We start from the raw sequence: 26,379 nt of genomic DNA, 5'->3' as shown, positions 1-26,379 counted from the left end.
GTCGTGCCGGCTAGCGAGAAGGAAGCCTCTCCCGGATTTCGAGCTGCCCGGACTACCGAAGGGACGACGCATTGTAAGGTCACCACTCTGGCGTCCCCGCGTTAAGAAAAAGAGGGTTCGCTCGAGGCATCGGCCCATGGCACACGTTGGTTACCTGAGTGCCGCAGGATACCTGTGGACAGCGAGGTCAGAGCGTGCGTTACTTTGCGCTCGCAGTAAAGTAGAGTCGGGTGGAAAACGTGCCGGGGCCTTGCCGAGAGTGAGCTCTCTAATGCGTAGAGACCAAGTGCCCTCCCCGCGAGCACCGCCACGGCCGACAGTCGCGTGGCGTTGAGATGTGTGAATCGAAGTAATCGTGTCGCGTTTATGTAGCGTCTCGTCGAATTAATGTAAGTAATCGTATCGCGTTATTCGTAATCGTGTCGCGTTTCGTTGTGATAGAGTTACATTCGTAATCGTGTCGCGTTTTGGCCATATTATTTAAGCTCGTAATCGTGTTGCGTTCTGGCCATATTGAGAAGAATGCCCTGCGTGGCGATAACGGGAGCGAGTTGTGCGGGTAACGGCGAGCCGCGAGTGGTCATGTAATTTGAAGGGCACTCGCCCTCGTTTTGAGTAACGTATCCGGGCCCTCGAGGACGGCGAATATTGTGTTTGGCGGGACGGAAAGATCGACGGGATCGGCGCGGGGCCGCGGAATCTCCGTACTTGCGAGAGAATTCGGGATTCGCGTGGCAAGCCGCGGGATCGTCCGCGATACGTGTCCTTATTTCGTGTTCGGGGGCAATCGCCGGCCAGCGTGGTCGACTCGGCGAGATCGCCCATAATTTGGTGTCGTGCGGAATCGAGGTGGCCCGGGTGTGCGTTGAAGGAGCTGCCGAAGGTGCGGCGAGCGGTTCGTCGGCCTCGTGGCGTAAGTTCATTGTGAGTTTGAAGCCAGGTACCGCGATACCTGAGTCGGAATCGTAATTGTTTCGTATGTCAAGCTTCGTGTGTTCGTCTGCGTTTATATGTTGCGTTACAGTGTGAAAGATTCGACATTACCGCGTGCACTGCGTCATTGCGGCATTCGTGCGTCCGCCTATCCGACATTTTTGCGGTAATACGGGAAACTCAGACCGATTATATTGATATTATCTGACCAAATATATTCTATTATTATTATTTAGTTTCTTGTGAGTGTGATTAATTGTGTGACGACTCTCTCCGAATTCCCTGAAAGAGCCCTACGCCCGGAAGTATTGCCGGGCATATCGCGTTAGAGATTATAGTGTACGGTGGTGCGATCCGTTGCATCTGGCGCCCAACTTTGGTGTCGGAATTAGTTACGCGTGCTGCCAATCCTCGATAGCCCTCCACCGGATTGCGAGACCGGGGGAAAAAGCGTCGCAACTGAAACCGGAGTTTCGCGTTGTCACCACACGAGGTCTCCAATATCAGTTCGGCCTTTGCTTTAGTTGACAGAGTTGACATTACCGACGTCGAGGAAGTTCGGCCTTAGCTTTAGCATCCCCTTAAGGTTGTATGACCCGTAAGATCTCTGCCAAAAGTTTAAGAAACGTAACATAAAGCTAATTAGCATATTTAAGAAGATATTCTTTACTGGAAAGTAATATTTATATTAATATTTTATTAAAATAACGGTTGCCTGTGTTTTTAAGAGCTATAGAGACATTTTTATGCATATTTTCTCGTATGTAAACTTTCACCTTTAATGATTTTTAGAAAGACTGTACCTGACTTGCAACTGACACAAACGAAAATCTGAAAGTGTGAAAATCTTTAAAAAGTAACAAAACATAGTAATTACTGTTTAAAAATACTAATAAAATTATATTACGTTATTTATTTACGTCATTTATTAATAAATTAAATACAATAGCTCTCATAAAAAAGTATTTTGATCGCGACAACGTCGCATTTTCTGTAAGTTGGTAGCATTGATCTCACTCGACATCAGCTGCGTGAACGCGAAGTGTGCTCCGAGCACGTGTAATATACAGACGCATCGTTTGAGGTTAGTTTTCGCTTGCGCTACAAAAATGCCAAAAGTAAAACGTTACATGTGCCATGAAATTGTTACAATCATCTGGTGTGGTTTCGACTCGTGTCTTCAAATGACGTTTCCCAGTATTATCTGTGCTAACCATTGATTGTACACTTTTCAGTGACAACTTTTCCTTTCCACATGTAACGTTTTACTTTCGGCATTTTTGTAGCGCAAGCGAAAACTAACCTCAAACGATGCGTCTGTATATTACACGTGCTCGAAGCACATTTTCGATACACAGGAGGCTCTATTGGAAAAAGTAACGGACCTCTGTAGTATTTGTTATCCTTTACGTAAAGTGACGGAGAGAGAGGTTCTAATGTGACGTCATAGTGCGCTGTTGCCGGATCTCTGTACTTACGAGTTCAGCGAGACCAAGCGAGACTGTTCTCGGTTTGCTTTTTATTCAATATTTCAGAAAATATCCTCGAAATCATAATTTTTTTGGTTCTAATTTGTTTGAAAGATGTTTATTAATATTTCTGCAAAGTTTTAAAAGGATGCCATATTTTCTTTGATATTAATTTCTCAAATAAAGTTGAAAAAATAGTGAAACTTGATGAATTTCCGTAAGAGCCCATGTTAAATTCAAATTGTTATAACTTTTGAACGGGCCTCGCAAACTTGTTCAAACTTGGCACAATGCTTTATTATTATAATACTCATCACCTGACAAAGTTTGAAGAATTTGGCATTTTTTCTTCTAAGGGGTCATACAACCTTAACGGCACTGATGACGAACAGAATATGGCCCCTGGGCATGCGCTAGCAGCGCATCCCCTCTATGTATGCTGCCAACGCACACCAAAGAGAAGGCACATTTGTGTGCTGTCGAGCGTCCAAATCATTAGTTCAAACAAATAATTAATGTAAAATAAATATTTAATAAATGTTAAAAAAATATTTCTTTTACAATAAATTGTACAATGTATAATTAATGAAAAATAAATATTAAGAAAACATTTTAAAAATATAATCTGCTACTTAAGTTATTTTAGTTAACTTAATATTTATTTTTCATTAATTATACATTGTACAATTCATTGTAAAAGAAATATTTTTTTAACATTTATTAAATATTTATTTTACATTAATTATTTGTTTGAACTAATGATATAATTCAAAGTTGAATATATGTATAATGTGGCCTCATAATAAGTTAAAAGTTTTAACCTTGCATTTTATAATTTTTATTTTTTGTTTTATAATTGGGTGTCAACACTAAAACCCAAGTGTCGACACCAAAAGTTGGGTGTCGACACTCAAATTTTGGTGTCGACACCCAAAGTTTTGGTGTCGACATTCAACTTTTGGTGTCAACACCCAAAGTTTCGGTGTCGACACTTAACTTGTAATGTTTTAATGTCTTTAATGTAAGATTTTGGGTATCAACACCAAAAGTTGGGTATCGACACCGAAACTTTGGGTGTCGACACTCAAATGTCGGTGTTAACACTGAAAATTTAGGCGTTGACACCGAAAATGGAGCGTAAACACCCAAAGTTGGGTGTAAACACTAAAATCTTAGGTGTTTTTTTTCGTAAGGGCGCTCGGGCAGAGGCGACATCACGGACGTTCTCTACCGTCTGGGCAAGGGACGTGACTTGTCACGTCACAGTATATATAGAGATATATATTTATTTTTCCCGCGCATCGCGCGGATGTACCCTCCGCTGACTCGCCATTTTTGGCTCACTTTCATTTTTTCAATTATTTTTTCTAAATCTGTATCGAAAAAGTATCCATAAAAATTATTCATAAAAAAAAATTCAGCTTGATATCTCAAAATTTGCAGAAATTGGAGCAATCACATACATTTTTTAAACAAAAATCGGAAACCTGTTTATTATTAGCAATTTATCTAATTCTATTCATGTTCACTGCGGAAAAAATGGCGATCATGCGACGCTGACGCCGCGTCCATTTACCGACCTTGACTATAAATATACTAGACACATATGTGCGACACCGGATATGCCTTCGCTTTGTGGTGTGCGTTGGCAACATGTAGAGGAAATGCGCTGGGCCTGTATTCCATTCCTATTTGCCGATAACTGTCGATTCGATAAGCGTCGTTGCGCAGGTTTTTCGTATCGTGTAGAAGCTGCGCCGACACCGTTAACGGTACTGACGACGAACAGAATATGGCCCCTGGGCATGCACTAGCAGCGCATCCCCTCCACATGCTGCCAACGCACGCCAAAGCGAAAACACATCCGTGTGCTGTCGAGCGTTTAAATTATTAGTTTAAACAAATAATTAATGTAAAATAAATATTTAATAAATGTTTAAAAAATATTTCTTTTACAATGAATTGTACAATGTATAATTAATAAAACATAAATATTAAAAAAACATTTAAAAAATATCTGCTACTTAAGTATATATATATATACTTAAGTAGCAGATAATATTTTTTAAATGTTTTTTTAATATTTATGTAGGCCACATTATACATATATCTAACTTTGAATTTTATATATATATATATATAAAATTCAAAGTTAGATATATGTATAATGTGGCCTCATAATAAGTTAGTTTAAATCTTGCATTTTATAATTCTTATCTTTTGTTTTATAATTGGGTGTCAACACTGAAACCCGAGTGTCGACACTCGAATTTTAGTGTCGACACCCAAAGTTTCGGTGTCGACACCCAAATTTTGGTGCTTGTTACCTTGTGCATTACGGCAGACTGAGCGCCCCTTGTTACCTTGCGCTCTCTTGTGTCGGGGAAACTGGATCGGAAGCAGCGCAGGGGCCCCACCAAGAGCGAATCTTCGCGTGAGTAGAGACCATTTAGGCTCTTTCCGAAAACACCGTCACGGCCGACAGTCGTGTGGCGTAATCGTTAAATGTCGTGTGATAATCGTAAACTGTAGAGTCGCGATCGCGCCTTTCGTGTTGCGGATTCAAGCGGTCGCGCAGTAAATTTGGAGAAACTGCGAGGCACGAGTGGCCATATACTTTGAAGGGCACTCGGCCTCGTAGTCGAGTAGAGTGCTCGGGCCTTCGAAGAAGTAAATCTTGCGTTGGACGAGACGGGAGAGTCGTCGGGATTGGCGAGGCGCCGCGGAACTAGAGACCCTTTACGCGGAACCACCGGGTTCGCGAGAAGAGCTCGGGATTAGCGTGGCGGACCGCGGAATCGGCGCGATACGTTCTGATTATTTGATGTTTAGCGAAGGCGATCGCCGGCCGGCGAGGCCGACACGGCGAGACCGCCCACCATTCATGCGTTGTACGGAATCGTGTTGGCCCGAGTACGTCGAAGGCAAGTAAAGGCGGTGAAAATTAATTCGTCGGTATTGTATGTGCGCTATTTGTTGATTCGTCGGTATTGCGTATGAGTATGGGTAGCGTCGCGTGAACAGTTGCCGATTTTGCGTTAACTGTAAGTACTCGTCCATAGAGCGTGTTGCGTTCGCGTGATCTTTGCGTTATTGCGTTGGGACTGCGTTTGCGTGAAGTGCGGTTCGCCGCACGGATGGTCGCGTATGATTTTTATCCAATATACTTTTTGATCCCAACTGCACTATTCGTGTGATTCGGGATATATTTTCCTTAATTTCAAATATATATTCTTTTCTTTTCAAATGTATATCTCATTTTTTTCTTTTCAAATATATTATATCTCTTTTCTTTATTTATGTGTGGTTAATTGCGTCACGCCTCTACAAATCCCCTCGAAAGGAAACTACGCCTTGAGGTATCGCGTAAGAAGTTGTGTTAATTAAAGATATTGTTCGGTGGTGCGAAAATAGTCGCACCTGGCGCCCATCATATTGCGATTATCTGGCGATTATTTGCGGGCATCTGCCCGCGGTACCTTATTATATCTGGCCGTTATCTGCGGGCATCTGCCCGCGCTGCCTGGCCATCTCTCAACCTAACGTTGCGTTTCGGTGAATCCACGATTGCCCTCCTCCGGGTAGCGAGACCGGGGGAAAAAGCGTCGCAATACATACATATAATATTAACATAATGTTCTTTAAATCATATTTAACTGCAATAATTAAATTATTTATATTAAACCAATTAATAATTTTTAAAATAAGTAATTTACCTGACAATGAGACTAATTATTCCTTATCCACTAATTATTAATTTTCAAATACGTGATAATTCATGTATTAAAAATAATTAACATATTTCGGAGAAATCTTTATTACGCGATAGTGTCTGTTACACGTGCATATAAATACAATAGATTTTTCAGAAAAATAGTGCCTGTCAAACGTGCATAGATACAGATCACTTTTTCGTTCTCTTTAACTTTAGCAACTTTTACAAGATAGCATATACGTACGTGTGCGATTTTGGATACACCTTCTTTTTTACGGCTCGTCTACAATCACCGTAACAGTATGCAATAAGACGTGAGCAGTAAGCTATTGACCAACCACAGTCGATTATTCTTGAATTGTAAAAATCCCATTAGTCAACAGCTTACGTCTTACTGCATACTGTTGCGGCTATTGTAGACGAGCCATTAGAGTCTTTACACGAGGCGGTATTGACGCGCGGAATCGCTGTCGCGAAGCGAGGTGCGACAACGCGCGCATACATGCGTACGCGTGACGACGAGCGTCTACGATACGCTTTGGCGGCATTTTAGACCCATAAGACACTCGCCGTCGTGCGTACGCCGTTTCGCGTACGCGCGGATGCGCGCGTTGTCGCACCTTGCCTCGCGACAGCGCGCGGCTCGTGCAAACGTTAACGCGCGGCAGCAATCGCTCGGCAACCGCGCGGCAGAAATGCCTCGTGTGAACATGCTTCTTGATCTCCTCGATATCAGCTCCCTGCCGTCAATATATATTTCACTATCTATCACGAGGCGACGATCACGATCGTCACTATTTCTAGGTTATAACTGACTGAAAGCGCGCTGAACGCACATCGATATATCGATATATGCACGAATAAATTTACTCGCTGGGTTAATAATATACTCGCAACCGCGTAAAGATATACGGTCTCGCTTCGCGTATACTTGACGTGAAACACTACCGTGTCTCTTGATATCTTTCTAACCTGGCCGATGAGTCATAAGTCATACGATCTGATTTACCTGCTGGATCGATAATAACGCGCGCACGGTTTATCATTAGAAGCGATATTAGCGCCGCATAGTGTCAAAAAAGTTAAAGTGACACGGTGACGACGATAATAACAACGTATCTTAATAGAAAATATTTACATTTTTGACTTTGCATCGTAATATCTCCGTTCGTAGGGCACGTAGAAAAAAAATAAAAACCCTTATTATGTAAATTGACCCCAAGCTATCGATTGAGCCTACGCAGAAGTCGATCCGTTCAGTCATTATCGAGATTTCAAAATCTCGGGTACTTACAACCCGTCGCGTCGCGTAAAAGAGTCACGGTGCGTCTCGCTTTGCGTGTACTTGGCGTGAGACACTATCGTGTCTCTTGATAAATGAAAAAAACAGAACAATTTTGAAAAACATTTTTATACTAAAAATGTGTTGACGCGATATGAGCTTATATTTATCAATATTAGTTAATTTGATTATTTATCGTTGAGGTTATGTATTCTCTATATATATTCTCATTTCAGTATTAAATGATAATATAAAATCACATTCAATTTTAATAAAATTGGATTTATTAAGTACAATGGTTACACTTTTATTTTTTTTCTTGCTCACTTTATCAGTTATAACACAGTATGAGTTATACTGTGGTCATATGTTATAAATTGACATATACTATACACTATCTTTACTAAAATATACTCAAAGCGGAAATATCCCATTAATTGCAGACAACCAATCCGCATCCTGCACCCTCGGTGTCCTATCTCTCACTAGAGGATCCCTATGGTCTGCACGGGCATCACTGCCCTCTCGTGTCAAAAGTGGGAAAGTGACACACTAGCCGCCATTTTTGTCCGACGACCACGACGTGGACGTTTCTTAAATAAAAATTTCCACATTTGGACTTTGCATCGCAATATCTCCGCTTGTAGGGCACGTAACGGAAAAATAAAGACACTTTTATTATATAAATTTGGTCCAAGCTATCCATTAAGCCTAGTTAGAACTTGATCCGTTTACTGGTTATCGAGATCTCAAAATCTCGGGTACTCGCAACTCGTCGCGTCGCGTAAATGATCCTCGGTGCGGTCTCGCTTCGCGTATACTTGGCGCGAGACACTTCCGTGTCTCTTGATATCAAAGATTTTATATTTTTACGATTTCTACATGTACTTGTGACAAGAGAGTGATATTCGTACAAAACTTATCTTTTTTAAAAAAAAAAGTAAAAAAAATGTGCCAAGTGTACTCCATACAAAATTTTTATTGAAAGAAATTTTGATCCAATTTGAGCTTATAATACCGTTCGTATTTTTTACTACAAAAATAATAATATTGCAGGTTTGCGCCAAACAAATATGATAAATTAGTAATATTTGATTTTCTTAATCAAAGTTTTTTTTTATTATACTTATTGTGTACCTGTACTATTTTTTTATTCTACAATTTATATTCACATACAAAAAAACGCTCTGCGTGTCTTTTTTATGCCACAAATATGTTTGTAGCATATGCTATGTTGCTGTACACCAGTAACATAAGAAGGGCACGCCAAGTATATTTGTGTGTAAATCTAATAATTAATAGTATTAAAAAAACAGAACATGTACGCAACAAGTCCTCTTCATCCTCCTCTTCTAAAAAGGGCATGTCATAGGTATTGTTGTCGTTTTTCCGCGATGCCGATTGGTTCTCTCGTTGCGCTTACTTCATGAGCGACTGTCATGGCATATTTTGATAGTTGTGTATAATAGGGTTAATAGTGTAATAGTAATAGTGAAATATTAAAGATAAATAGCGCGCGCGTAGCGCGCGTCTGTAGTGTCTAGTATAATAAAAAAAAACATGATTAAGAAAATCAAATGTTACTAATTTATCATATTTACTTAGCGTCTTCTGATATCATTGTTTTTTGTAGTAAAAAATATACATAGAATTATAAGATCAAATTAGATCAAAATTGTTTAAAATAAAGATTTTGTATGGAGCACGTACACTTGGCTTATTCTTTGCCTTATTTTAAAAAAGGTAAATTTTATACAAATTTCTCATTTCTTCGCCAACCTTAATTGATATCATAGTGATACTATGAACATCAAGACAGGTATAATACGTAAAAAAGAAATAAGTATGTAAAATACACATAGCACTTTTCTAGATTATCCGAAGAAAATAATCGAAATCATGAATAGCACAGAAGCATGTAGTTCCTGGAACGGTATTGACTCTGGCGAGGAGATCGTTATTTCTGGTATTGCTGGTAGATTTCCGGATTCAGATAATATGAATCAATTACGAGAAAATCTATTTAATAAAAAAGATCTTATTAGAGGTGATCATGGACGATGGAAGAGAGGTGATTAATTCATATGCCTAGGATAGTTCTGCATTTATGCCTGATTGGTGGATATAGGATATGCCATATCCCTTCTGCAATAATTATTATTAGTGGTTATATGTTAAGGATATGTGTTTTAAACTAAAATTTTATTAAAAAGTGAATAAGGAGTGTAACGCCTTTGCGTGAAATTATATACATTTTGTTAGATTATCCAAACGTATCAAACCGTAGAGGAATAGTTAATAATTTGAACAAGTTTGATGCGGATTTTTTCGGATTATCTTTTGACCAAGCGCACACACTCGGACTTGACACGAGAATGATACTGGAACATTCTTATGAGGCAATTATCGACGCGGGGATCAATCCGAAGCAATTGCGAGGAAAGAATACTGCCGTGATCATAGCGGTATCCTATTCTGAAACTCAAGCTAAATTTTTGTATGAGGATCTTGAGGTAGAGAAAATTATTAATTGATAAGTTTAATAGAAGAGATTATTGAATTTATCATTTGTGTGCGAGAATTTGTAATCGTTAACTTTCTGCAATTAGATGGATGGTCTGAATCTTATTGGATGTAGCAAATCTACAATGGCAAACATGATTTCGTACCATTTGGATCTGAAGGGACCATCGTATACACTCGATACAGCTTGTAGCTCTAGTCTCTATGCCATGGCTCTTGGTTATCATGATATTATGTCGGGCGAATGCGAAGATGCGATAATTGGGGCTGTACAATTAGATCTCAGTTTAATTGTAAACCTGCAGTTCGCTCGTCTTGGTACTTTTATTAAAACGAATTAATCTTGTAATATATTAAACATAAAAATTAAAGTATTACATTTTCTTATTCACGAACAATAAACAAATTTCAACGGGCTGTGTAGTTTTAGTAAAAACATTTGTGATAAGATTTTTGTCAAAGTCAAATATGTCATTTTTTAATTTTTCTGTGTATATAAATATTATATACGTGTATGTATATACGAGGGTCAGTACGAAAGTAATATGCCTTCTAATATTTTTCTTTCGAATCTGGCGCCATAGAAAATTTTGCGTTTCAATGAGTTGTTATTTGAAGTCTCTAGTTGCGAGTTATGTTGAGTGGTATTGTAATCATTTACGTGAGTGTGTCACACGAGCAGTTTGAACTGGTGTGTGTTTCAGATGCGCGTAACAAATAAGGGCGGTGGTTGAATTTCTTATCGTGGAAGAAGTGAATTCCAATGGCTGCGTTCAGCGGAGAAAGCAGCTCAATGCGCGCTCAATGATTCTTTATTATGATTGGTTTCTACACTTGAATCCAGGGAAAAACTAAAGGCAAGGTCCAACCATTTAAAAAAATTACTGATTGCTCGCTAAATTACTCTTTCTGCTGCACGCAGCCATTGAAATTCATTCGCGTCTCAGAAATGTTTATGATAACACCGTTTCTGAAATACAAATGGATTTCAATAGAACTCACTTTTTCCACGGTAAGAAATTTAATCACCTTGTCTGTTACACGTATTTAAAATACACACCAGTTTGAACTATTCGTGTGGCACACAAACATAAACTGATCACAACACTATTCAACATAATATAACTAGAAATTTCAAGTAACAACTCAGTAAAATGCAAAATTTTCTATGGCGCCAGATTCGAAAGAAAAAAAATTAGGAGGCATTACTTTTGTACCGATCCACATATGTATACATGTATATAGTGAAAGATGTATACCATATTTTTATTATTTAGGTGTTTTGTCACCCAACGGTTGCTGCAGACCTTTTGATATCGCTGCAAACGGTTATACACGTAGCGAAACGATAGGAGTGATATACCTTCAAAAAGCAAAGAATGCAAAAAGGATTTATGCTATATGTCCTCATATTAAAACAATGAACGATGGTTACAAGGAAGAAGGAATAGTACATCCATCGGTGCTTATGCAAAGTACTTTGCTAACGGAATTTTACGATGAGTGTAGAATATCAACATCTTGCTTGGATTACATTGAAACACATGGTCCCGGTACTAAAGTCGGCGATCCTCTGGAAATCAATGCTATTTATAACGTTTTGTGTAATAATAGAAAAACTCCATTAATGATCGGTTCCGTAAAATCTAATCTTGGTCATGCTGAAGCTGCAAGTGGTTTTACTCAGATCGCTAAGGTAAAAACAAGTAATTTTCGCATTTAATTATTATTTTAAAATTTATGTTTATTTTACACAATACACACGAACGCACGCACGCACGCACGCACAGGAAGATTAATTTTACGTAAAAATTGTTTGACAAGTCATTCTATCGTACTCGAGCACAAAGGTTAAAGAATTGCGAGAACCTTCTATTACATTCTATTACCTTCTATTACACTGTTATCTCTAGAATTAACATAATGAGATACATATGGAGGGGTAAAAGCCATAGTGGTCAGTCTTCTTTAAAATATAAAGTCAAACTTCTTTAAAATATTGATTTGTGTGCATAGATGCAATCTATACAATATATAAATTGTATCTATGCACACAAGTCAATATTTTTAAAAATTTGACTTACACCACTATGACTTTTACCCTTCCATATAATATACGGTGAGTGAAATTTTGATCAATAAATAATTTTGACAAATAAAGATGTACCATCTTTGGTTGAGCTGTATTTGTGTGATTTTTTGTGAATTTATTTCAAGTTTATTTTAAGTTAAAAATTTTTTACAGTGACTTAAACGATGCTGATATGCATTAGCATCAATAAGTTAAATCAATTTAAATATGTTGAACTTATGGTTCCAACGAAAAACTGTGTTTCAAGATTAACGAAAAAAGTATATAATTCACACAAGAATAATTGTATTGCGCGCCTCTTCCTCGAGATCATATGGTAGTAGCCCCTACTATGTACCGATGTACCACAGTTTTAAAGTTCTAAAACTTTCCGCTAGGGTTAGCTTCCCGTTCCGTTGGTCTTTCTTTTACTTTGTGCCGATTAAGCCACACGCGTGTTTACGAGATTCCGAAGAAAATAGAAGTAAGGAAAGTTAGAGACGGTTCCTCGAGTTCGGAAGACGGCGAGGAGGTACAGAAAGGAAACGATAGCGACGGTGAGGTAGCGTTCGTCGTTCTCATATGTGTACGGTGTCACTTACATATGTCACATATGTGTACGGTGCGAGGTTATGTGCCGAGTGACGACGAACGACGGCTACACGAAGCCGGAGACCGTCGTCGTCGTGACAATGGTTGACGCTGCGCTTCCACGGCGTTTCCGCACGTTCGTGGGAAACAGGTGAAGTGAAGGGAAGCGCGTCGTTGTTGCGAGTAATCGCGAGCACCGCGCGCGAGGCATCCTCTCGTCGTCGCCGTCGCCGCTGTGTCGTGATCATCACGACCATTACGGTCGTGCTCGTGGCTCACCGTCGTCATCCTCGGTGCCAAGGAGGCACCTGACGGTTAGACGAAAGTAACCGAGCGAGACGCAGCAGCAAGATATAAAGGTGTCGTCTATATCGACTATATGTCAACGTTTCAAGGTGTCAAGGTTTCAGGTGTTTTGGTCCAACCAATTCACCTTGAGAATGCAAATTGAGAAACTTCAATTGTGCATAACCTCATTGCGGAATGTCCTACGATAGCCTAACCATCGGGCGGTAGTGACTTCAAAAAGGTAAGATGCATAGGCGAGATTCAGGTGTTTTGGTCCAACCAATTCGCCTTGAGAATGCAAATTAAAAATTTTAATTGTGCACATAATCTCGCCACGTAACGTCCTTTCAACCATCAAGCCCGTTCGGAGCGACTTTAAAAATGGGGTAAGATGCATAGGCGAGATTCAGGCGTCTTGGTCCAACCAATTCGACTTGAGAATGCAAATTGAATTTCAATTGTGCACAAAACCTCACCGCGTAACGTCCTCCCAGCTATCAAGCCTGTTCGGGACTGTACTGACTGTAGCGACTTAAAAAAAAAAAAAAAGGATTTAGTCTTGGTCTAACCAATTCGACTTGAGAAGGCAAATTGAGGAACTTCAATTGTGCACATATAATACGCATATGCAAAGCCAGGTGTTTTGGTCCAACCAGTTCACCTTGGAAATGTGTGATTGATAAATTTCAATTGCATACATAACCTTTACTCATAACATCTTGTTTCAGAATATCATCAGAAAGGTAAATAATTTTGACCAGACTGCCAATCGACAACTCTGACTGAGGATGGTATCTAAAATTTTTTAGAAATTATTGCGGAAAATATTATCCGTAAATATATTGGTTCAACCAATATATTAAAAAACAATCCGAGTATAACTCGCCTTGAAACTATTAGAAAGACTATTTTTCCTCGAATACGAATATCCTTACAGGCGATATTATGATGCCAATAGGAAAAGCTGTAGTCGTTATTATTTGGAAGGTCGTTCTTACGACAAGGATTTCTTAAGAACTAGTGCGTATCTGTTCCTTAGTCTATTCCTTAGTACGTTTAGCAGCGATCCTTAAGATGAGGTTTAAAAAGACGCTTGTAAATCTGCTTAGCGTCGAGACGAATCCTAAAACCAGCGGGTTACAAAGATCTTGTAGTCAGGCGGGAAGACGTCTTTGTAAAAGATCTTCCCTTGGAGGAGCGAAAGGTCCTGCTGAAAAAGTTATTCAGGTGTCTTGGTCCAACTAATTCGCCTTGAAAATGCAAATTAAAAAATTCCTCCGGAAAACTTATACGGTAATAATAAATCCACTAAATATGAATTTGGAGGTTAAATCTGTTTTAGACAGCACTATTGTAAGAGGACGAGCGTATGGTTGAAAAACCAAAATTGTGCGGCAATCAATGAAGCACAGAACGACTGCTGCCATTGCTGAAATTGCAAGGGCCTCGAGTTCTAGAAACTCGTGAGGCCGTCTCGCCGAAATCGACAGAGGCCATACGGTCAATCGAAGGCGAGCGAGCAGAGGCAGATGTACAGTCAATAACAGAACTTGTCCTCTCAAAATCACATTACCGGTACGTTACCGGTTGGAAGCCGGAACAAGCGCCTACGAAAAGAAATTAGTTGTAAGTAAGGTTGCCAATAGACTGGCACAGCCTAAATGTCAATGAGACAACTCATATATACGAAAGAACCGCAATAGCTGAGCAGGTAAAGATACAGATTCGTAACAAATAGTACAGCTATCGAGAAAGCAGGCCATTCCGAAGTATCAGCCAGTTTCAAATTAATTATTTCGAGAATTATCTTGTTCCCAAACCTAATAAATTTTTTACAGGTTAATCCTTAATCTGAAAAAGCTTTATAAGTTATAGCTTAATAAATAAGTTACCAATATGTTGAGCATCTTAAATAAAAGACAGAAAAAAGGTCAAACAAATTCTGGCTAAAGGATAATTCTTGGCGTCGATTGATTTGAAGGACGCATATTAATTAATTCACATTGCTGATTCAGACAATATAAGTACTTGAGAATTTTGTTGAAGGTGCTCTTTATGAGCTAAAGTACCCGTTTTTGTGCAAAACACGGCTTCGTACACTTTCATAAAAACTATGAAGCCAATCTCTTACCTAAGAGAATTGGGCTACTTATCCGTTAATTAATTAATTGGATGGCTTCTTCTTCTAGATGAGACATATACGGTATGTTTGAGAAACATACAAGAAACATGCAGTTTTCTGGAATCACTATGATTCATAATGAGTGAGAAAAGGAGAAAAATGAAGCTGGCGACCAGAGATATGATTCTTGGTTTGATTAGGATACGAGTACCTAAAATTAGTGAACAGCTTATAAATCCGAGGCAATTACACGATATTCCATTCGAGAATTTTGTCAGGTTCATAGGAACCTTAGGTTTATGTTGTGTAGCCTTAAAATTTGGTTCGATACACATGAAGTATTCTGAACAAGAATAATTGTTGTGTTGCAAAGAAACACGAATTAAAAGAGGTTTTTTTTTACTGGTGTTTCATTAAAAGTTTTTTCTTTTCAAATTTGCCTTAGAAATACATTTGGATGCGTTACCCTCCGGTTGAGGTGTTCCTTACCAAGCTCAGCGGATTCATGGATATCGGAATGCCATATCAACTATCTTGAGTTCTTATCAGTGTTTTTGGTCTTAAGTAACTCGCAAAAATTCAGAGGACTGAGGGGGATGCAAAGAGAAGGATCTTTGGATCTTTACATTGTATATACGATTCACGAAGAGCGTCGAGAGATCTTGAACCGGAAACGAAGTTTGTGTTATCAAATACGGTTTCTTTTTGACGATACTACAGAGGTTTTGTAAACCGAACATCAATTTATTTGCATCTCGAACCAATTCCATATGTTTGCGTCATATCTCGTGCATAAGCGATTGAGAAGCGTTAGTTATTAACGCGTTTACTTATTTCTAAAAACAATTTCAATTTTTACGCAACTCCTCCGTTCGCGACTATACTTGAAAAAAAAAAAAAAAAAAAGTGAAATTGGAAGGTTCGAGAGATATTGAAGTGGCCCCTAAGTGGCCGGTTCGGGCATGAGGCCCAGTGTACTTAATAATCTTGGATTCTGATTCGTTTTATTTAGAACCGAGTAAATATTTTCTGTGGTTCCTTGACAGGAAGTCATATCCTCTCTGGAAGAGGATTATCTTGATTGTCGGGACGCTGCCAAAGAAGCGTCTGAGCTAAGAGACGACAGACATCATGTTTTCTTCACGGATTGAGCTCTTGATTAAAAGGTTTCAAGGAAGTAAAGCCTCTTATGGACATGTCTGATAGTTGTACATAATAATCTTGGATAAGTCTTATTATTATAAAATCCAGAGGTGGTGGTGATCATAGCACAGAAAGATGTGCGCTGCTCTAATGAGCCAAAGATCTGAGTTCAAGTTTGACCAGAAATCATCGACCTTTATTTGCCACCTCTCAGAAGAACTTATTTAGTGAACAGGTTGCATATACAGGGTGAATTTTAATGGATGTCCCATCCTTTTACCATCAATACTTCATCGAGCACCCTTTTTTTTTATAAAGAGCACTTCACTTATATAGAATAATTGTTAAACTTTACGTCTTCGTTACAAAATGGAAAATTTTTTATATATATAGAAAGAAAATTGAGACAAATTGGCAGATGACAATTGTGAATGGGACATCCATTAAAATTCACCCTATAGGTACACCAACAAACGCCTTGGAGGTTAATCTCAAGTTCTGGTCTAAGGTCTATTGCACACAAGATGCGAGAATGAAGATAAGTTAGAAAGCTGCATCCTAGCATGCCACTGGCCAAAATATGATTCTGAGGATCCCAGGATTGTATTGTATTGGATCATGGCGCTGGGGTGATATGAAGTCATAACGGTTGAAAAACTATCTTAATAGTAGTAACGCTGTTTGACAACGTAAGTAGAATTGACACGGATGTGACCAGTGCATATAGCACCCGCCATGTTTCAACTTCGACCGATAAGCGAAGGGACGTCACCATAGACGTTGTTAGAAAGGCGGCAAAGTGGTCGAGAATGTTTTGCGAAGCTAAAAAAAAAAAAAAAAAAACAATTAGAGCCGGGCGCAGTAAATGGTGCGCAGGATAATTTTAATAATAATTGAAATATATATTATATATAATTAAAATATATAAATATATCGCTAAATCCATCCTTAGTTATACAAATTAAAGATTTAATTGTTCTTGTGTTTAAATCCTTTGGTTAAGTGGATATACGCTAAATGCGGTTAAAAATTGTAAATGTATAAATTTTTGTTCCTTTCACGGAATCTCAGGCATAATCTATCTGCCGTAATAACTTTAAACAGCTACCATATGATCTCGAGGAAGAGGCGCGCAATACAATTATATGATTAAACGAACTTACCTGTAAGTGAAGTTCTATCATAATTGTATGAAGCGCCTCTTCCGAAGAGATCGGTCCCACCCAGTATATACCCAATTCTAATATTATTAGAACCCTAGATATTACGGCAGCACTTTAAATAAATGACCAACGGAACGGGAAGCTAACCCTAGCGGAAAGTTTTAGAACTTTAAAACTGTGGTACATCGGTACATAGTAGGGGCTACTACCATATGATCTCTTCGGAAGAGGCGCTTCATACAATTATGATAGAACTTCACTTACAGGTAAGTTCGTTTAATCATATAATATTAAGCTATAAAGATCCAGCTCGACCAAACGTGTAGCATATCACTACCTATTTATCAATAATATATGAGTCAATATCTAACAAATTAATTCATATTTACATTTTATAATTGTTATTGATTTTTAAAGGCAATAATAGCATTTGAAACCGGTTTTGTTCCACCAAATATCAATTATACATCACCACCACGAAATATAGATGCCTTAATAAATGGAACTGTTCGTGTCGTCGAAGAACCGATGCCACTTAAAAACGGTTATATAGGTATCAATTCTTTCGGTTTCGGGGGAGCTATTGCTCACATGTTATTAAAGTGGAACCTCAAACAAAAAGTTAACAATGGAACACCGAATAATGACTTGCCAACACTTGTAATATTATCTGGGAGCACTGAAGAATCAGTGAAGTTATTCTTAAACGATGTTAGTAGACATTTTGAAAGCAATTTCAACAAGATCTTTTTAGTGATTAATCATTATATCATACTTTTTGCTTTAAAAATTTTTTTATTATAGGTCGCTAATTGTCCGATAAATATAGAATATATCCGTTTAATACACGACGTTTATGGAGACAGCATAGATGGTCACTTATGGAGAGGATTCACTATACTGAATGTTTTGCAACAAGATTCAATAAGGGAAATTCAAAATTGCGAGAATACGAAAAGACCTGTTTGGTTTATATTTTCTGCTTTAGGCTCGCAATGGCCAGGAATGGGTATATATGTATTTAATGTTCCATACTTTATTTACAGTAGCATTTAAATAATGATATATTTTTTTATTGAAATCAGGTCGAAATTTATTAAAATTTCACGTCTTTGCAAATGCGATAAGAGTGTGCGACGTTACTTTAAAACCATATGGTATAGGTGTCGCGGATATTTTGACAAAGACAGATGAAAAAGTGTGCGAAGACGCGTTACACGCGTTTGTTGGCATTGTTGCTATTCAGGTAAAATATACTTCAAAGCTATAAAATAATGTCAATTATACTATATTTATTGATGAAGCAATATAAATTCTTTCTATGTCATTTTATCTTACTACAGTGGAATTATCATCTTACATAACTACATTTATTTCATCACACTTTATTGATTTATTAGAAATGAATTCTTCAAAGTAATTCAGCTATAAAATTATTTGTATACATTTTTAGATCGGTTTAGTAGATCTCTTAACATCATTAGGAATTATTCCGGATTACATGATTAGCCATTCTGCTGGTGAACTTGGTTGCGCGTACGCCGATGGATGTCTCACCATCGAACAAACTATTTTATCAGCATATTTTATTGGTTTGGCGTGTGCCGAAGGAAAAATAATTCGTAGCTCTATGGCAATTGTCAGTCTTGATTACGAGTGTCTCAAAAACATGTGTCCAGTGGATATTGAAATAATATGTCGCAATAGCGAGAACAGCAGCGTTGTGAGTGGACCCACAGAATCCGTGCGAAAATTTATGAAAATCTTGCAGGTAGGATTGAATAGCTCTCATATTTCATAAGCAAATGGAAAACTTCGTTTAATGATTTTTAAAATATCGAACTTGCCGCATTTGCACATATTAAATTTGTACTTTTGTATTATCAGATCAATAATATTCACGTGAAAGAGGTACACTGCAATGTACCGTATCACACTTCTTATCTCGCATCTGTGGAAATTCAACTTTTGCTTAATTTAAACAAAGTAATATCACGGCCGAAGAAACGGAGTCCAAAATGGATCAGCACTTCCATACCTCGCACCGAATGGTTCAACTCAGAATCAAAATTATCATCGGCGGACTATCATACACATAGTATATTAAATACCGTTCTCTTTGAACAAACAACGCATCTAATTTCAAGTAACGCAGTGACCATCGAAATTGCGCCAGATAGCGTTCTGCAGCACGTTCTGAAAGAATCCTTGTGTTCGGAAGTAATAAACGTTGTATTGACTCGACGCACTGAACAAAATATTGACGTAATTTTACAAGGAATTGGAAGGCTGTATAACTGTGGCTTACAGCCGAAAGTTGCTAATTTATACCCGCCAGTGGAATATCCTGTTAGTCGAGGAACTCCTATGATTTCCCCATCGATCAGGTACGAGATATTATTTGAAATCGCAATTTAGATGATGTCTACATAAAAGAAATTATAAATATATGTTTATATTATTTATAATTATATTGTAATTATTAATATAATATATATTATTAATTATAATTACATTTATTAGGTAATAAATTAATATTATCAAATCTGTTATTATTATTTAAATATATATTAAACTAGCTGGTTACCCGGGCTTCACCCCAAAGGACATATGTAATAAGACACGCAAATAATCTCTCTCTCCCTTTCTCCCTCTCTCCCTGTCTCCCTCTCTCTTCCTCTCTCCCTCTCTCCTCCTCCTCCCTCTCTCTTCCTCTCTCCTCCTCCTCTCTCTCTCTCCTCCCTCTCCCTCTCCCTCTCCCTCTCCCTCTCTCCCTCTCTCTCTCCCTCTCCCTCTCCCTCTCTCTCCTCTCTCTCTCTCTCTCTCTCTCTCTCTCTCTCTCTCTCTCTCTCTCTCTCTCTCTCTCTCTCTCTCTCTCTCTCTCTCTCTCTCTCTCTCTCTCTCTCTCTCTCTCTCTCTCTTTCTCTAAATACAATTCTTTAAAAATCGATTAATTATTTCCCGAAAAATTCGTCAAACTTCTGATACCGGTTTTCAAAAAGATTGGTAACGAAAAATTATATACTTGATAGCACTCCCCGGGAAATTCAACCCCTACTTTATGTACAATTCTTTGAGATTCGGTCATTCGAAACCGGTTTTCAAAAAGATCGATAATAAAAAATAGTACAATTTATAGCACTCCCCGGGAAATTCTACCCCTACTTCATGTATAATTCTTTGAGATTCAATCAATTATTTCCCGAAAAATTGGAAAAATTAAAAAAACCGGTTTCCAAAAAGATCGGCAACGAAAACTATACACATCATGGCGCTCCCCGTAAAATTCTACTCCTACTTCTTTAAGATTCGGTCAATAAATTCTCGAAAAATTGAAAAAATTTCCGTACCGGTTTCCAAAAAGATCGGTAACGAAAAATTATACACTTCATAGTACTCCTCGGAAAATTCTACCCCTGTTTGATCTACAATTCTTTGAAATTCGGTGAATTATTTCCCGAAAAATTAGAAAAATTAGAAAAACCGGTTTCCAGAAAATTGGTAACAAAAAACTATACACATAGTGGCACTCCCCGGAAAATTCTACCCCTATTTCATATACTTTTGGTAAAAATTCGGTTCAGGGGTTTAGGCTGGGCGTTGATGAGTCAGTGAGTGAGTGAGTCAGTCAGTCAGGACATCTTCCTTTATATATATAGATATATAAATAATAATATATATTTCTTATATATGTAATTATATAATGTACAAACAAGCATTCTAATGCCACATTAGATGGGATCACTCCAAAGATTGGTATATACCGAGTTTTGAAACACAAATGTCCATAAAATCTCGAGAAAGATGTGTCGAAATCTCACTTGACTATGAGGACTACTATTATATGCACGGTCATATAATTGATGGAAGAAATTTGCTACCCGCGACGAGTTATCTTGAACTCGTTTGGGAAACTTTCGGTATGATGAAAGGGATAACATACACAACAATACCGATAATATTTCGAGATGTAAACTTTATTCGCGCTACTCACTTAATGAAAAGTAATGCTGTAAAATTGATGATTGCGATACAGAAAGGTATTTATGAGATGAGTTGTTTTAAAGTAGCATAATCGTATAAGAATGTATGTAAAATAATCGGATATATAAAAATATTACAGATGGGAAGTTTGAAATAACCGAAAGAGATAGCGTTCTTGTGACAGGTACAGTGCACGAGATATCGAATCCAGAACAGGAAATGATTCGGACAGATCTATTACCGGAGATTAACGATGAGGAAGAATATATAACTGCTCGAGATATCTATAAGGAGTTGAGACTGCGTGGTTACCAGTACAGCGGCTGGTTTCGCGGATTACATAGCGCATCTATTTCAGGCAATAAAGGACATATTGTTTGGAAAACAAATTGGGTAACGTTTATGGATACTATGATGCAGATGTGTATTATTGGATATGATACCAAAGACTTATGTGTTTCGACGAGTATTCAGAAGTTGGTGATCAATCCTAAGCTTCATGCATCGATGCTACGAAACAGAGTGGCTGGCATGGAAGATACGCAAGGACACGCGACATGCAAGGATAAAAGTAAGTGTTTTTCAATCACTTGTTGAGCTATTTTGTTTTGACGAATGTCGCGTAAGAAAATCTCCGATGTGATATATAAGGCGTATTATTTTGTCTTATTGCAGCATTACCGATACGAATATACAGAGAACTAGACACGATTATAGCTGGCGGAATAGAGATTCGAGGCTTAAAAACCACTCAGATCTCTCGCCGAAGATTGGCTCAGGATGTTCTTATCGAAGAACACGTATTTGTAGCTCATCATGATCGCGCTAAGATTTCTTTGAACGAAGCGATTCGAATATCGGCGCAACTCGCGCTGGAAGATCATCAAATCATCAAAGTGAAAACCATCGAGCTAGTGGAAGATGTCGACGATGTCGCACCAGAATATCTCTCTTCTTCGTTGCTGCTTGAGGCTTTTGGTGATGTGCCATTGATACAAACGAATATCATTGTATTAACATCGCCGAATCGTTTTAGTCCAGCAGATCTACCGCAGAACATTTCAATTAGAGATTTAAACAAACCATTTGTAGATGACAAAGCCTTAATAGTTGCCGGATTCAACCTTTTGACCAAGCAACAAGCCTCGTTAGAACGACTTTTGTCATTTCTGAGAGAAGGTGGCTATCTGTTGTCACGTGAGAAATGCGACGTAGTTAACTACACCAAATATTTACAGCAATACGAATTAAATGTTATTCTTGAAAAGCGCACCGACAAAGAAATGATTGTGCTTCTGAAGAAGAAAATTCTGATAAAAAAGAGAATTGTTGTCTACATAAATAATAATAATTTTAATTGGCTGGAAGATCTAAAACTGCTTGTGAGCGATGAGAATAAACTCGAGGAAAAGAGTAGGATTATAATTGTTGGAGAGAGAGATTTTGAATGCGGTTTATTAGGTTTTATTAATTGTTTGAGAAAAGAGCCAGGCGGAGAGTTTGTTAGAAGTCTGCTTATTCAAGATGAGAAAGCCCCTAAGTTTTCTCTACAGGATCCTTTCTATATACATCAATTGCAAAAAGATATGTTCATTAATGTATTGCGATCTAATGAGACCTGGGGATCATACAGACATTTGCGATTACCACGACCGAAAGCCGAACCCGTACCTACCGCTCATGTATGCCAAACGGTATGCCATACAAATCTTTTCAAAGCATATCGATAACTTTATCAATGTACAATAATATTATGTATTTTCGTCTTCTGAGTACTGTCACACGATATAAAATTTCATTTTATATATATGTCACGTATTATAAAATTGATATTTTTCTATAGGCCCGTGGTGATCTAGGTACATTTTGTTGGATAGAGAACAGTCTATGTGTCGAAGCCCGTCGTGAGGATTTGGTGCGTGTGGTTTACTCATCGCTCAATTTCAAAGATGTAATGCTTGCGACTGGTAAATTAATATCTGATCAAGCAATCTCACGAGAACGGTTTCAATGTACTCCCCTTGGGTTTGAATACGTAGGATTCGATCCCACTGGGCAACGTGTAATGGGAATCCGTGATACCGAGTAAATAATGCTCCAAAAAATAATTACGTTGCGTAATATTATAGAATTAAAACTAAATTAAGATTATTCTTTCTAGTTGTATTGCAAACGTCGTTGTAAAAGATAAAGATTTCTGCTGGAAGATACCCGATGCATGGACATTCGAAGCGGCGGCGACAGTCCCGTGCGTTTACAGCACGGTTTATTTAGCCTTATACATACATGGGAAAATGAAAAAAGGCAATAAGATACTTATACATTCTGGTGCTGGCGGTATTGGACAAGCAGCTATTCACCTCGCTCTCAAAGAAGGATGCGAGGTGTTCACTACTGTGGGCACGAGAGAAAAACGGAACTTTATTAAGAAGATGTTTCCGATCATTCTGAATGAACATATTGGAAATTCACGAGATACCAGCTTTGAACAAATGATATTGCGAGAAACAAGCGGTCGCGGCGTCGACATCGTGTTAAATTCATTGGCAGAAGAAAAGTTAATCGCGTCCATTCGTTGCTTGGCGCAAAATGGTCGTTTTCTGGAAATCGGCAAATTTGATCTCATTTCTAACAATCCGCTAGATATGTCTATGTTTCAGAAAGGTATTAGTTTCCATGGAATTCTACTCGATAAAATGATGTGTCCTGGCGATCACAAGTATAAGTCGCTGTTGTCCAAAATGATAGCCGATGGTCTTAAAGATGGTGTCATCAAACCAATTCAAGTAAAAGTTTTTTCGAAAACAGAAATCGAAGAAGCTTTTAGATACATGGCGAGTGGAAAACACATGGGAAAGGTATGCTAGTATGGATTAATAGTAGCATAGAGAATTATTCATAATAGTTTTACAGAACTTACCCATTTTACATATAATGTGCAATTTTAACATATAAATATATATTTTTATAGATAATTATAAAGATCCAGGAAAAGGATAAACCTCTAGACAAGCCCATTGTCGCATATCGTCGCTATTACTGTCTCAGAAATAAAAGTTATATTATATTGGGAGGTCTAGGTGGATTTGGTTTGGAGTTGACCGATTGGTTAATATTTCGAGGCGCCAGGAATGTCGTGTTGATATCGCGAACGGGAATAAAAAATGGGTATCAACGCATGAAAGTTCGACTATGGAAGTCGTACGGTGTAAATGTGCTGATTATCAAGGATATCGATGTCGCTGATCCCAAGGACTGCGAATACCTCTTGCAAACTGCCGAAAAGAAAGCGCCGGTGGACGCGATATTCAATCTCGGTATGGTGATGAAGGATGGCGTGTTGAAGAATCAAACCGCGGAGACCTTCGCGGAGTCTTTCCAACCGAAGGCTTCAGCAACGCAAACATTGGACAAACTTTCTAGAAAGATTTGCTCCCAACTGCGGCACTTCGTGGTATTCTCTTCCAGTGCCTGCGGTAGAGGATACGCTGGACAGACTAATTATGGCATGGCCAACTCTATTATGGAGAGGGTGTGCGAGAAGAGAGCGGAGGAAGGATTACCCGGATTGGCGATTCAGTGGGGATTAGTGGGTGACGTGGGTATCATCGCTGACATGCAGGAGAACGATGGGAAGGAACTGATTACCGACCGCCTCGGCCTCTTGCAGCAAACGATATCTTGCTGTCTCGACGAGCTCAATAAATTTTTAATTCAAACCCGACCGGTTGTAAGCAGCATGGTCGTAGCTAAAAAGAAAGCAATATCTTCTGGATTTAACAGCCTGATAAAAACTGTCGCCAATATTTTAGGTATCTGGTTCAAAGTATAGACTTACTTTTTGCATATACTTATTATATTTTTTATTAAATCAGTTTATGAGTAATACATTAAAAATCATAATAATTTTTTATATTGCAGAGATAAAAGATATGAAGTTAGTAAGTCAAAATTCATGTCTGGCCGAACTTGGAATGGACTCCATAATAGCCGTGGAAATTAAGCAAACTCTGGAACAAAAGTTTGACATTTTTTTGACTGCGCAAGAGATACGAAATCTCACCTTCGCGAAGCTTAATAAGATGTAATTATTTTGAATTTCGGTACAGTACTTCGACATAAAGTTGAGTTTAATTGGGGTCATGTGGTATACTACTGTAAAGTTCCGACTTCCCTCTATTCATTACATACTAGTGCTATCCTTCTTAGAGTGTATATGAAGTTATTGCAAACTATCAAATTGAAGATAGAAATGAAGCAATATCGTACGATTATCTTATGTAAGTTCAAATTGGGTTGTAAAGCTTCGGAAACTGCACGCAATATCAACTAAGAAACATACAGTTTAACTTTGGTCGCACAAATTCCGTAGCAGAAACGAAAGCTTAGAAGATAAAGCGGGTCGGCCTAAAGCTGTTGATAATGATTAATAAAGAGCTATTATTCATGCGGATCTACTGAAAACCACTAGAAAGATTGCACAAATTATACTTAATATAGACCATTTAATGAGCTGAGATATTCACATTTGAAGTTGAAGATTAAAAGCCGCAATTATTTTTGCATTAACCTAATAATAAAACGTTGTTACATATATATTTATACAAAACTTATCTTTTTTTAGAAAAGGTTTAAAAAAACGCATTAAGGGTACACGCTCCTTACAAAATCTTTATTTAAAAAAATTTTTTTAAATCTAATTTGAGCTTATAATTCTATTTGTATTTTTTACTACAAAAACAATGATATCAGAAGATTTGCGCCAAGTGAATTGTTTCCATTTTGTTACCAATTTATCATATCCACTTCGCGCAAATTTTCTGATATCATTGTTTTTGTACTAAAAAATACAAATCAACATTTCACACAAATCTGTCCATATAAATCTTGCAACATTGGGATATATAACAAATCTTAACGAACAATATTCGCCGGTAAACAGTAAAGCTGGTTTAAACTTGTCAACTTTTAATGCACAAACGCAGTCGAATGCTTCTGCGAAATATGTGGGCGTCATTTGTTTATTTTTAAATCAATCATCTGATTATATGCTGAAGATAAGCGTATTTATCATATTTTACAAATCTGCTGATTA

At 37.9% G+C, this 26,379-nt stretch overlaps 2 protein-coding genes across 2 annotated transcripts in view; both read left to right on the top strand.

Annotated features, from left to right (window-relative positions):
- LOC139815794 (fatty acid synthase-like) lies at window positions 1–25,423 on the top strand. Its single transcript, XM_071782969.1, has 17 exons — window positions 1–73; window positions 9,273–9,470; window positions 9,662–9,912; window positions 10,009–10,240; window positions 11,200–11,618; window positions 17,718–18,011; window positions 18,105–18,309; window positions 18,386–18,546; window positions 18,754–19,071; window positions 19,188–19,687; window positions 21,036–21,340; window positions 21,424–21,855; window positions 21,960–22,978; window positions 23,128–23,369; window positions 23,446–24,142; window positions 24,256–25,096; window positions 25,206–25,423. Exons 2-17 carry the CDS (start codon window positions 9,299–9,301, stop codon window positions 25,370–25,372), a joined length of 6,255 nt encoding a protein of 2,084 aa, XP_071639070.1. The 5' UTR covers window positions 1–73; window positions 9,273–9,298; the 3' UTR covers window positions 25,373–25,423.
- Window positions 1–26,379, top strand: part of LOC139815808 (uncharacterized) — a 111,326-nt gene that overhangs the window by 50,648 nt on the left and 34,299 nt on the right. The gene's annotated exons all lie outside the window — the stretch shown is intronic.

The sequence above is a fragment of the Temnothorax longispinosus genome, chromosome 7, assembly GCF_030848805.1.
Source record: "Temnothorax longispinosus isolate EJ_2023e chromosome 7, Tlon_JGU_v1, whole genome shotgun sequence".
NCBI lineage: Eukaryota > Metazoa > Arthropoda > Insecta > Hymenoptera > Formicidae > Temnothorax > Temnothorax longispinosus.
The sequence above is the reverse complement of the archived record's forward strand: the minus strand, read 5'-3'. Positions and strand labels throughout refer to the sequence as shown.

Coding starts and splice junctions, on each gene's coding strand:
- LOC139815794 (XM_071782969.1), top strand. CDS start 9,299: ATGAATAGCACAGAAGCATGTAGTTCCTGGAACGGTATTGACTCTGGC. Junction 18,547..18,753: donor TTGGCATTGTTGCTATTCAG/GTAAAATATACT, acceptor ATACATTTTTAG/ATCGGTTTAGTAGATCTCTT. Junction 23,370..23,445: donor ATGGGAATCCGTGATACCGA/GTAAATAATGCT, acceptor TATTCTTTCTAG/TTGTATTGCAAACGTCGTTG.